At 33.3% G+C, this 11,814-nt stretch overlaps 1 protein-coding gene across 22 annotated transcripts; it reads left to right on the top strand.

Moving 5' to 3' along the window:
• The first annotated feature begins 2,392 nt into the window (after positions 1–2,392).
• Positions 2,393–7,571, top strand: LOC112771928 (uncharacterized). 22 transcript variants are annotated; one of them, XM_072226036.1, is made up of 11 exons: positions 2,393–2,531; positions 2,704–2,800; positions 2,892–3,003; positions 3,083–3,128; positions 3,783–3,849; positions 4,893–5,061; positions 5,180–5,294; positions 5,591–5,657; positions 6,387–6,498; positions 6,610–6,694; positions 7,414–7,571. In XM_072226036.1, the coding sequence occupies exons 2-8, from the start codon at positions 2,727–2,729 to the stop codon at positions 5,635–5,637; spliced, it is 630 nt and encodes a 209-aa protein (XP_072082137.1). In that variant the 5' UTR covers positions 2,393–2,531; positions 2,704–2,726; the 3' UTR covers positions 5,638–5,657; positions 6,387–6,498; positions 6,610–6,694; positions 7,414–7,571. The 22 variants fall into 22 exon arrangements, with proteins under 22 accessions (XP_072082137.1, XP_025672573.1, XP_025672572.1 ...); XM_025816788.3 differs by having other exon boundaries at positions 6,791–7,571; XM_025816787.3 differs by having other exon boundaries at positions 2,397–2,531; positions 5,530–5,657.
• The last annotated feature ends 4,243 nt before the right edge of the window (positions 7,572–11,814 follow it).

Below are 11,814 nucleotides of genomic sequence, written 5' to 3'. Positions count from 1 at the left end.
TAGGGTAACAGAATAGGTGTAACTAGTGGCAATGACATATAGAATAAATCAAAAGTGGCAATGACATACCTCTGTTCTTCGTTGGTCAAAGGGAGTGACGTCTTCGCTGTCGACAACGAAACGCCTGGTATGAGGCTCTACTCACTAATCTATGCACGATTCTTTATTAGTCTTTGTTATGACCGATTGGGAGTGCTCTAGTCGTCTTTTCCGAATTGGGAATGGAGCGACGGTGACGATGAACCTCTGCTAGGGCACAGCAGATCTCTCCTGCGAAATGTACTTCTTCTTCCAAACCCTTAGTGAAAAAAATTATTCACTTCTATGTAGATAGGGCTTTGGCGGGTTAGAGTTCCACGTAGGGTCGGATAACCACGAAACAAGTGCATATCCAAGACAGGGTACTTTTGTCACACGGAGGGCATCTTGTGTGAGTACAAGTTCAGTTCGATCTAATATGGGTACATATATCAGCGTTTTCATCTTTTATGGGTACAAATGGTTATTTATTCTTAATTTTTTTAAACAAATCAACTAATACTTGAATATTAAAATAATTTAAATTTTAAAATAATAAAAACATACAAAAGTAAAAAGAATATTTAGAATATTAACTTTAAAATTTAAGAATTTAAAATTAAGAATTTAAAATTTAAGGTAATCGATGAGAACGACAATAGTGGTTGGAGGTAAGCGTGGTGGCTGCTGTTAGGGCTGAAAGTGAGTCAAGTCATCTCATGAGTCAGCTCGAGCTCAACTCGTTAATAGCTCGATAAGCTGAACTTGTGAGCTGGTGAGCCGAGCTTAAGCTTGGAATTGAGCTCATAAATTAAATGAGTCGAGTTTGAGTTTGGATAAGTTTAGCTCATAAGTTGGCTCGATAATATATATAATATTAAAAGTATAAATTAAATACATATAAGATATGGATATTAATAATTTAATATATATTAATATTTTAAATTATCTAAAATTTTATAATTATTTTTTATATATAATTTTGATGTAAGACATTAAAAAAAATTATAATTGATAGAGTATAAAATTTATATTTTTTATAATATTTTTCAATATATATAAGTTATAATTTATTGATATAGAATTATAGATTATGTTCTTATTATTTGAGCTAGTTCGAGAGCCGAGCTTGAGCTTACGGAATAGGCTCAATTGTTAATAAGTTGAGCCGTGAGCCAATCTTAATTTTCGTGAGTTGAGCTTGAGTTTGGTCTAATTCAACTCCACTCGGCTCACTTTTAGCCCTAGCTGCTGCTAAGTGGATGAAATTGTGTTATTTGACCGTTATAAGAAAAGAGAAGTGAGGAGAAATAAAGAGAAATTAATAAAAATTGAGATTTTTATTTTCAATTTTTTGTTTTATTGGATTTATTTTACTTGCATAATATTTATTTCTGTAATGTTGGGAATTTTTTTTTAACAGATTGGTGTTATCCTCTAAAATGATCTATTATATATGTTGTACTAAACTCTAAGAATGACATCATTTTAATTTTTTAAATTTAATTAAATAACAAAATGGCAATGCCATTTAGTTCTTTAATAATTTTTAAAATTTGAAAAAATATTTTTTAATAAAAACATCAATGACGTTTTTTAAATTAATTAAAAAATTTTAGACAAAATCTTTTGAAAAGTAAAAAAAAAAAATTTTCTCATAACAAAGTAAAAATTACTTGAAACCAAATAACTTAGTGTAACACACATTTTTTTATCAATATTTAAAAAAAAAAAACCTCTAACTTTTTAATTTGAAAACAATTTTTGACTAATTGAAATTACAAAAACGTCATTCACATTTTAAATTACAAGACATTTAAGTCTTTCCGTTTAAAATATATAAGAATAATTCGGTCTTTCAAAGAAATTTAGATGTCTCACATTTTAAAAAGTGAAAAATATTTTTGTATTTTTAATTAGTTGAGAACTTATTTATCTTCGAAATAAAAAGTCAATGACTTATTTATCATTTAGAGAAAGTCTATAAAGCCAGCAATTATATTAAAATTTGGCCAGTACTTAACCAAGGAAAATAATCAATCCTATACTATTAGATGTAATCTCACACTATTAAAAATACTAGTAAAACTAATTAATAGCTATAAATTACAAAATTTGCTGACCCCTAACATTCTTCTATTATTTATTTAAAAAAAAATTAGTCCAATGTTGGATGTGGGTTTATTAGTTCTCTAGCATGGTCAAATTAGAATATAAATTTGGATTTGGATTACATAGTTAAAATTGAAATTCATTTTAAGTGTTAAAAGATAAAATTAAATTAAATGTCAATAGTATTTTTAAAATTTTTAAAATATTTTAGAAAAAAAAATAGTTTACCCAAAATAAAAAAATAAATAAAAGAGAAAAAGGTGCATACCAAATGCCCGAGCGTGTGCGCCGTAGAAATCAGGCTTGATTTTGGGTTTACAAAATTCTATTCTCGTGGCAGCTCAGCTCGCACTCGCACCATCCATAATCATTTTCATTATCATCATCAGCTACTATTTCAGGTTTGATTCGTCATTCATTCTATTTCCCTTTTAGTTACCGCTACCCATTAGTTTACTTTTCAGCTTAGATCATCCCCCTTTCCCTTTTGATGATCAAAGCTTTGGAGGTGTTTGTAGCTATGAAATTCTTTCATTAGAAGTCTCTCTTGTTTTGCATACTTTAATTTTGAAGAGCGAACCCTTCATTCATCAGTGATGGACACAACAACAACAAGTAACTGGAGGGATCAACTGCAGCCTGAAACCCGCCAAATCATTCTCAACAATATGTAAGCTTTAGGGTTTGTTTTCTTTTCTATGTTGACAATGCTTTTTGTGTGTCTCCTCTTCAATTCATGCTGCTATCCTTCAATTTCCCAGAATGGGCAAGTTAAAGTTCTGTCATCTTCCTGGGGACGTTGATGAAGACCTTGAACGTCAAAAAATTGCTCATAGTATTGAGCAGAAAAGTTATGGTGGTGCTACAACCCAGGTAGGCTCATAATTTGGATAACCCTTTTTATTCACCCTTTTGCTTTTACTCTAATTTCTTTTGTTCTGCTTAACTTCAGGCTGATTATTTTGAGAAAATAGCTTCCAAGATTCTTTTGTTGGAGAGTAAGTTTCAGAACATTGCTTTCTACTTCTATGTCGAGTTCAATTACGGGTAATACTATGGAGAATAGTGAAGTTGGGTGAAGAGCGAAGATTGTTGTTTTTATAATAGGAAAAAATATTGAAAAATAAAGATATTATGTGCATGTAGTCAGTCATGCACATTTCCTAAAAATTTTAAGGATAATCTTAGCTCTTCATCCTATTCCAGTCTTCACGAAAGAAATTCTCTTTAGTTACTAGGCACTAGCACTAGCCCATTTCAGTTTCTGGGAGGATTCTTCATCTTCAATTTTTCTTGTTTTATTCTATTTCATAATGTATCTTGTAAATGCTGCATACCCGTTTTGACCATCAACATCTTTTGCACAAAGATTTGACTGGTATGCTAAATTTTGTTTGTTTGTGCATAGATTAATTTACAATATAGTGAGTCTTTACTTTCATGTCCTTGGCAAATACATGAGTCTGTTGATTATCTGGATACTGTTTCGTTCACATGGTTCTAGTGGTTTAAATTGTTATCCTCCCCCCCCCCCCCCTTCTCTCTCCTCCCTTACAGTTTGGAATGATTTACATGTATAATTTGTACCTCAGATATTGTCAATTTACTTATACCATTAACTGGAATCTATTCATGTTGGCCATCCCTCACAGAAGCAAGAGAAAGAGAATGGAGATATCAGCTTCGCCCTGATTGCCGACAAAGAATTGTAAACAAAATGTAAATTTCATCTTATGTTGTATCCAGTGATCCAATAGCTTTTGTTTTGCTTGCATTTGCACATCAAAAGAAACAGTAGTCATAAATCATATTTCCATGAGGTTTGTCATGTGGAACTACTTGATCACAAAGCATGCACTTTAGTTGAGGAAGTGAAGAAGTTATAAAGCACTATAGATTATAATCAACCAGCTGATAAACAATAAGGAAGACAAATATTTGCTAAAATATACAATATTTCCTTAACTTTGGATTGTTTCGCTGAAGGTTTGCTTCTGCAATCCTGTAGATATCGCATGAAATAAGCAGCTACTTTAGGATAAGATTATGCATTTGGCTTCTATTTGGTCTAAAGCACTTGATCTTTTTGAAAGAGATGTCCATTATTTCTTTAAGAGAAATGTTAGGGGGCCATCAAAATTTATTGTTTTTAGCCATCACTTAGCTGTCAACTCAATTCCTTTAGTCTAGTTTCTTTAGTCTAGTAGTCCAACAACATACTTTATCCCATACTTCTAAACATTGATGGCTAAGTGATGGCCAAAAACAATAAGTTTTGATGATCCTTTAGCATTCTTTTTTTCCTGGTTATGGTTTGGGTGGCTTTGTTACATCAATTTATTATGTTCCTTATATGCATTTTCTTTTCTTTAATTTTTAGGATGATTTATTATCCTCTGGTCCCTTTGTATTTTTCTTCCCTTTTCCTGAATAGATGTCTTCTAGTGAAAATTGTAACATTAATAAACTATATAAAATTCTAGTTTGATAGATCACAAAGTATTGTTAAATCTTCATTCTCGTTTGAGTTTTGACATACCAGTATTCTATATTTTGTAACCTATACTGACCGTTGAGGGTAACAATCTTATCAATTCATTCATAATCTCTATATGAGCTTTAGCAAGCTAGTGCTTCTCCTAGTCTATAGTGGATGACGAGCATGTTTCATTGATTTTTTGACAATCATGTTCTCTCCTTTGTGGATCTTAAAGTATAAGTCACTTTGATCTAACTATGAAGCTACTCTGGTTTTCTTTCAGAATGGAATTGTTAAAAAGACATCTTTCTGTTAGTGGCCCGGAGGGATCACAAGAACTTTCGAGGATTGCCCGAAGGTTTGAGGAGAAGATTTTTATAGCTGCAACACAAGAACTTTGGAGGCTTGCCCGAAGGTTTGAGGAGGAGAGTTTTATAGCTGCAACCAGCCAGGTATATACTTACAAGTATCAGTGGCCTCATAAGTTGCCTGTTTTTGTTTATCGTTACCTATGCAAACACAGATATTGATGATGGAAGATTGATTGGCTGTGGTATCGCCTTATTTCAGAGTGATTACGTTAGAAAAATATCTTTAAAGTTGCTTAGAATCAAGACTACATCCCAGGGACGCCATGGACAACTATCAAATCAGCTTGGCCTTAACAATGAACCTGCCAATCCAGGTAATTGATCTCTTTGGAGGACAATAACTCTTGTTGCATGAACCTGCCAAATTTTGTTCATTTGTGCATAGATTGATTTAGAAAATAGTGAATCTTTATTTTCATGTCCATGGCAAATGCATGACTGTTTATTATCTAGATACTGTTTTGTTCTCATGATACTAGTGCTTTAATTTACCTTTTATTTCCTCCTTACAGTTTGGAATGATTTAATGTCTTATCATTTGTACCTCAGATAATGTAAATTTACTTATACCATTAACTGGAGCCTATTCATGTTGGCCATCCCTTTACAGAAGCAAGAGAAAGGGAATGGAGATCTCAGCTTCGCCCTGATTCCTGACAAAGAATGGTCAACAGAATGTAAATTTCATCTTATGTTGTATTCGGTGATCCGAATAGCTTTCATTTTGCCTGCATTTGCACTTTGAAAGAAAAAGTAGCCATAAATGATATTTCCTTGAGGTTTGTCATATGGAAATAATTTGATCACAAAGCGTGCATTTTAATTGAGGAACTGAAGAAGATACAAATCAAATCAGCAGCTACTTTAGGATAATATTATGCTTTTGGCTTCTATTTGTTCTAAAGCACTTGGTCTTTTAAAAAGAGATGTCCATTACTGCATTAATACTTATGGTTTGAGTAGGTTTGTTACATCAAGTTATTTCTGTTCCGTATATGCATTTTCCTTTCTTTAATTTTTAGGAGGATTTATAATCCTCTGTTCACTTTATATTTTTCTCCCCTTTGACCGAATAGATGTCTTCTAGTGAAAGCTGTAGCACTAATAAACTATATAAATTTCTAGTTTGATAGATCACAAGGTATTATTAGCTCTTCATTCTCGTTTGAGTTTTGATATACCATTTTTCTATATTTTGTAACCTATACTTACCGTTGAAGGTAACAATTTCATCAATTCATTCATAATCTCTATATGAGCTTTAGCAAGCTAGTGCTGCTCCTAGTCTATATAGTGGACGACGAGCATGTTTCATTGATATTTTGGCAATCGTGTTCTCTCCTTTGTGGATCTTAAAATATCACTCACTTTGATCTAACTATGAAGCTACTCTGGTTTTCTTTCAGAAGGGAAACGTTAAGAAGACATCTTCGTGTTAGTGGTCCAGAGGGATCACAAGAACTTTGGAAGATTGCCCGAAGGTTTGAGGAGAAGATTTTTGCAGCCGCATCCAGCCAGGTATATACTTACGAGTAACTGGCCTCATTGTCGTTTTCTTTTATCATTATCTATGCGAACACATATATGGATGATGGAAGATTGATTGGATGTGGTTTCACCTTATTTCAGACTGATTATCGTAGAAAAATATATTTAAAGGTGTTTACAATAATGGAGACCATGTACCAGGGAAGCCAGGAACCTGCCAATCCAGGTAGTTGATCTCTTTGAAAGACAGTAGTTCTTATTGCATGGAAAGTCGTTAACATTTCATGTTTTTCCTACACTACATGATACAAATCCGAGGCAGCACGGGAGCAGGAGCTGAAGAATGCCAGTATGGACTGATGACTATCACATGGGCTAGCTGTTGAAGCAACCGTAACTTAAAAGTTTTAACGGTTCAAATAGTTTTATGTTGCGGCTGGTTCAAATGGAATTGCATAACTGTTTTGCTCACCTTCTGTTTGGTATTTTGGTCATACTAAGTTTTTGTCAAGTGTCATTAAGGGTTAGGGTTTTGCTAGGTAGATCATGATTTTTGTGAACAATGTGAACAATGGATTCTAAAATTGGCCCAATAAAGTAAAAACACACTACACTCCAAATTACCTACCTAAATCTTAATATTAGGATAACCATCTGCACACCTAGTGAATTGAACATCCGATATATTAATTGTTCACATTGTTTAGTATTTTCATTGTCTACATATACTTTTCCTTTCTGTATTTAGAATTTTGTGAATATAATTACCTCTGTTTACAATTTCAGCTTTAGACGCCAATGATAATACTATCCTTGCTCTCTTATCTTTCAATTAAAATAAACTCATCTTCTTGATTGAATATTATTTGACTTGATTCTTATGCAAACTATTGTCTAAACAGTGATTCCTTTTACTAAGTGTTTCCGATTTTCGATCGTGAATAGGGTTTGGGATGCAGCAGTTTCTCGTATTCACGAACAACTCCAATGCGATGGACAGTTCGTAATGGAGCATGTGCTTATTTGAATTTTCAAACTTTGATGTACATGTATCAATACTCGTTTTTTTTTACAATTACATACATACAAAATTTGTACACAAATTTCTTTTTTTTTTTCTTTAAATCATGTTTTTTTTGCTAATTTTAAGACCTGTCTCAAAATTTCTTAGTTAAAATATGAACTACATACCATATGAACTACATACCATATTAACTAATTTCGTATTTAATATTATTATATATTTAATAAATAAAAGAATAAATTAACAATAATCTTTTGCCTATTAATAGTTTAATACACTAATTGTAAGTAATTTTCAAAGCATCCTCACTTTCAATTAAAATTTTAAAATACAAACAAATTCATAATAATTGAAAGATTATCTCTTTAGTTTCTTTCTAATTTATTTTTTAGTTAAATTAACACGGGATATTTTTAAAATTATCGTAAATATCAAATAAAAAGTAAAATATACTTTTTGTTCTTAATATTTTTAAAATATTTTTAAAATTGTTTTTAAAATTTAATTTGATTTAATTTTATTTTCAGCGTTTAAACTGCATCTTATATATTTTAAGAAAGTTTAATTTTGATGCATTAATCGTATAAAATATTTTATATAGGTATATAACTACATTTGTTCTTTTGAATATTCATTCATACCATCAATGAAATCAGTGGTTAATGGGAAGGGAGGGCAATGACCCGTACTAAGTCTCTAATTTTTAGTTGTGTTTTCTTTTAATTTTTAATTTTTTTCTTTTCTTAAGTTATATTTTTCATGTTGGTCATTCCTAAAAAAATTTCTAGCTTTGTCCTTGACTGAAATTAATAATTATTTTTGGTGATGTGTTACTCGATTAGATGTAGGTATAAGGCTAATTTTTTTAGTTATGGAAATTTAGAATTTGTTATACTCGATTATGAAAAAATGGTGTGTTTTTTAATGGATATGGAGATAATTTTTTTTAATTGGAATTCACAAATCGGAGACTAAGTACTTAGGGTTCGATTTGGGATAATAAAGAAATCTGATCCTTAGATTTGTGTGAGGTGAAAATTTTTTTTAATAGATAGGCAAATCGGTGGGTCAGTTTTGTGGAAAAAAAAATTATAAACCACAAATCTGACTCTCAGATTTGTACTTTTTAAAAAAAAAATTAAAATCACAAATCTGACTCTTAGATTTGTGGTATCCACAAAAAAAAAAAAAAATCAAGTATCTATATTGCTGAAAAACATCACCTGAATCACAATGTCAAAAACAAAAAGCGTAAATATAAAGTTATTTTACAATGACAATACATCAAAATTAAATTTTATTTTAAATCCAAATTTATATTTTATTTTTGTCCTCGTCTTCTTTCTTTTTCATTTCTTTCTGTCTCCAATTCCTCATTTATCACCACTTCTTTCTTCTCACAACACAAACTACCACATAAACCTTTCCTTTCTCAACCACCCACCATTCAATGTCTACACTGATTTTGATTATTTGTTAATTAATAAAAGAAAAAATACATTACTTACCAGTCAATACCATGAACCTAATAATACAAGTATTTCAGACACATATATATCTTATGAATTGACCTAAGTTTTATATAGTCGGCTTGCATCAACATGGAGGAGTGTCAATATCTGAGTTGATGATGCAATAAAACTTAGTAGTGGTTTATGTGGTCGACTGGTCGTCGAAGAAGAAGGTGGTATGTTAAAAATTGGAGGATAGTAAAAGAAAATGAAGGACCAAGAAAAAAAAATAAGGAAAAAATTGAAATGAAAAAGTTTTTGGAATTAATATTTTTTTAAACAAATCAGCTAATACTTGAATATTAAAAGAATTTAAAATTAAAAATAATAAAAAATACAAACGTAAAAAGAATATTTAGCATATGAAGTTTAAATTTAAGAATTTAAAATTTAAAGTTTGAAATAAATATGTTCATACCTTGACCCAAAAATAAAGTCAGACCCAATAAAGATAAAAGGCCTATCCAAGAAGATGGTCTATCCTAGCTAACCCGACCTCTTAAGAGGTTGGGTACGACAAAACAGGTCTAGTTTTATTTATCCAAATGAGTAACTACCTCTTCGAATCTCTCCTATTATCTCTATTTCCACTAAAAGATAGATCCTTACAAACTCTGAAGATAAAGGGAGCGGTTATCTACCAACAAAGATGGAACTACTCTAAAAGATGATTATCTACTCTACTATAAATACACTGACACTCCACAGGTATATTCACGTTCTAATCTACTAAAACCTGCCTAAAGCTCTGGCTAACTTAAGTATCGGAGTCTCTTGTAGGTACCACCCCCACCTCCTCACGAAAAATTCGGACGGCGGTACTTTGACACCAAACAAGTCGGACGTTGCCTCAGAAGAATCCTAGACCTCACATCCAAATCAACGTTTCAGGTAACCCTCGGATCATTAGCGCCATTGCTGAGGACCTGGAATTCAACCATTGATGATAGCGGACAATCAGTATGAAGACGGCACACGACGTCTGAATCAGAACCTGAGCCCCACGAGGATGACCTTGTACTCGTCATACCCCCACCACGGGAAAGAACGCATGTCCCTTACAGAAAAGGGACATCAGAAAATTCCCAGTCGAGGCGGATTCAATCAGAGGTGCATTCACAAGAAGATGAAGAACCCCCACATCTAACAGAAATACTAGGTTTAGTCCATGGCCACCGTGGACGACTAGCGCAGCTTGAACAAGAAGCTGAACGACAACAGGAAGAACAGGAACTACGAAGGGATGTATGACGACGAAAGGAACTGGAAGAAAAGTTCCTAAGATTGGAAGCTGACTCCGAAAAAGGAGTAATCGAATAGATCGGGAAAAAAGCCTTCTAGGAAGAGAAGACCCATTCGTAGAAGAGATCATGCGGGCCAAAGTTCCAAGAAATTTTAAAACCCCCGATATGGATCTTTATGACAGAACGATCGACGCGAGCATCATCTTAGCAACTTCAAAAGTTAAATATACCTAGTCGATGCCTTTGATGCTACTCGCTGCAAGGCATTCCCAATGAATCTAACCAAAGCCGTAATGAAGTGGTTTGATAACTTACCCGTCAGGTCGGTAACTTGTTTTGACAACCTGGCAAGAAAGTTTCTTACTAGATTCTCAATTTAGAAGGATAAGATAAAGCATACCCCAAGCTTGCTGGGAATTAAGCAAGAGGTTGGGAAGACACTCCGAGATTACATGGAAAGATTCAACAAAGCATACTTGGGATTCAAAACCTACCTACTAAAGCAGTGATAATGGGATTAGTTAATGACCATAAAGAATGATCATTTTCTCAATCCATATCCAAGCGACACCCAGCTTCCTTGTACGAAGTACAAGAACGGGCAGAGAAATACATCAACATGGAGGAGAATTTTTAACTTAGAGAACCACTTCCGAGACGTAGCCTGCCCTACCCACCTCGGAAAAAAGACAAAGAAGTTAAGAAGAAACAAGAGTACAACCCAGAGAAACCTCTAAGGTATCATAACTATACTCTCCTCCGGGTCTCTCTTGTAGATGTTTACAGAGAGATATGTCATACCGAGAAGCTTCCACCCCCTCGTCTGATCATACACAAGTTGGCCATTCTACCAACGACTGTTATGATTTAAAAAATGTCATTGAAAAATTAGCTAGAGAAAGTCGACTAGATAGGTATTTGGCAGATAGGTCGGATGACCAAAGGAAGAGAAAAAGAGACGAAGAGGGAGGACGACAAGAACGTTCACCTCAAACTCCCGAGCGACATATACACATCATTAATGGGGGATTTACTGGAGGAGAAATATCGAAATCATCACGAAAAAGCATCTTAAAGAGGTATACCAAGTCGGGGAGGATAGTAGATCTCCCGACTTGCCCATCATCTCGTTTACTAAAGAAAATGCTCAAGGGGTAACGCCTGGCCATGACGACTCAGTAGTGATAACAATAATCCTCGCCAACGTAAACCTCCATAGAACCCTTATAGACTAAGGTAGCTTAGAAGATATATTGTTTAAACTTTCTTTTGACAAACTCGGGTTAGAGGAAAAGGATCTAAAGGCATACCCAGAAAACCTCTTTGGACTGGGGAACACGCCGATTCGGCCTCTGGGATATATCTCTCTATACACTACTTTTGAAAAGAGCGCGAAGTCAAAGACGTTAAGCATCGACTTCATCGTAGTTGACGTCACTTCGGCATACAACACCATAATAGGCCGGACAATACTGAACTGACTTATAGCAGTTGTCTCTACACCACATCTATGTATGAATTTTTCCACGGAAGAAGGAATTGACACAATAAAGGGAGATAAAAAACT

The sequence above is a fragment of the Arachis hypogaea genome, chromosome 18 (assembly GCF_003086295.3).
Source record: "Arachis hypogaea cultivar Tifrunner chromosome 18, arahy.Tifrunner.gnm2.J5K5, whole genome shotgun sequence".
In the NCBI taxonomy this organism is placed as follows: domain Eukaryota; kingdom Viridiplantae; phylum Streptophyta; class Magnoliopsida; order Fabales; family Fabaceae; genus Arachis; species Arachis hypogaea.
Note: the sequence above shows the minus strand (reverse complement) of the source record. Positions and strands in the feature narration are given on the sequence as shown.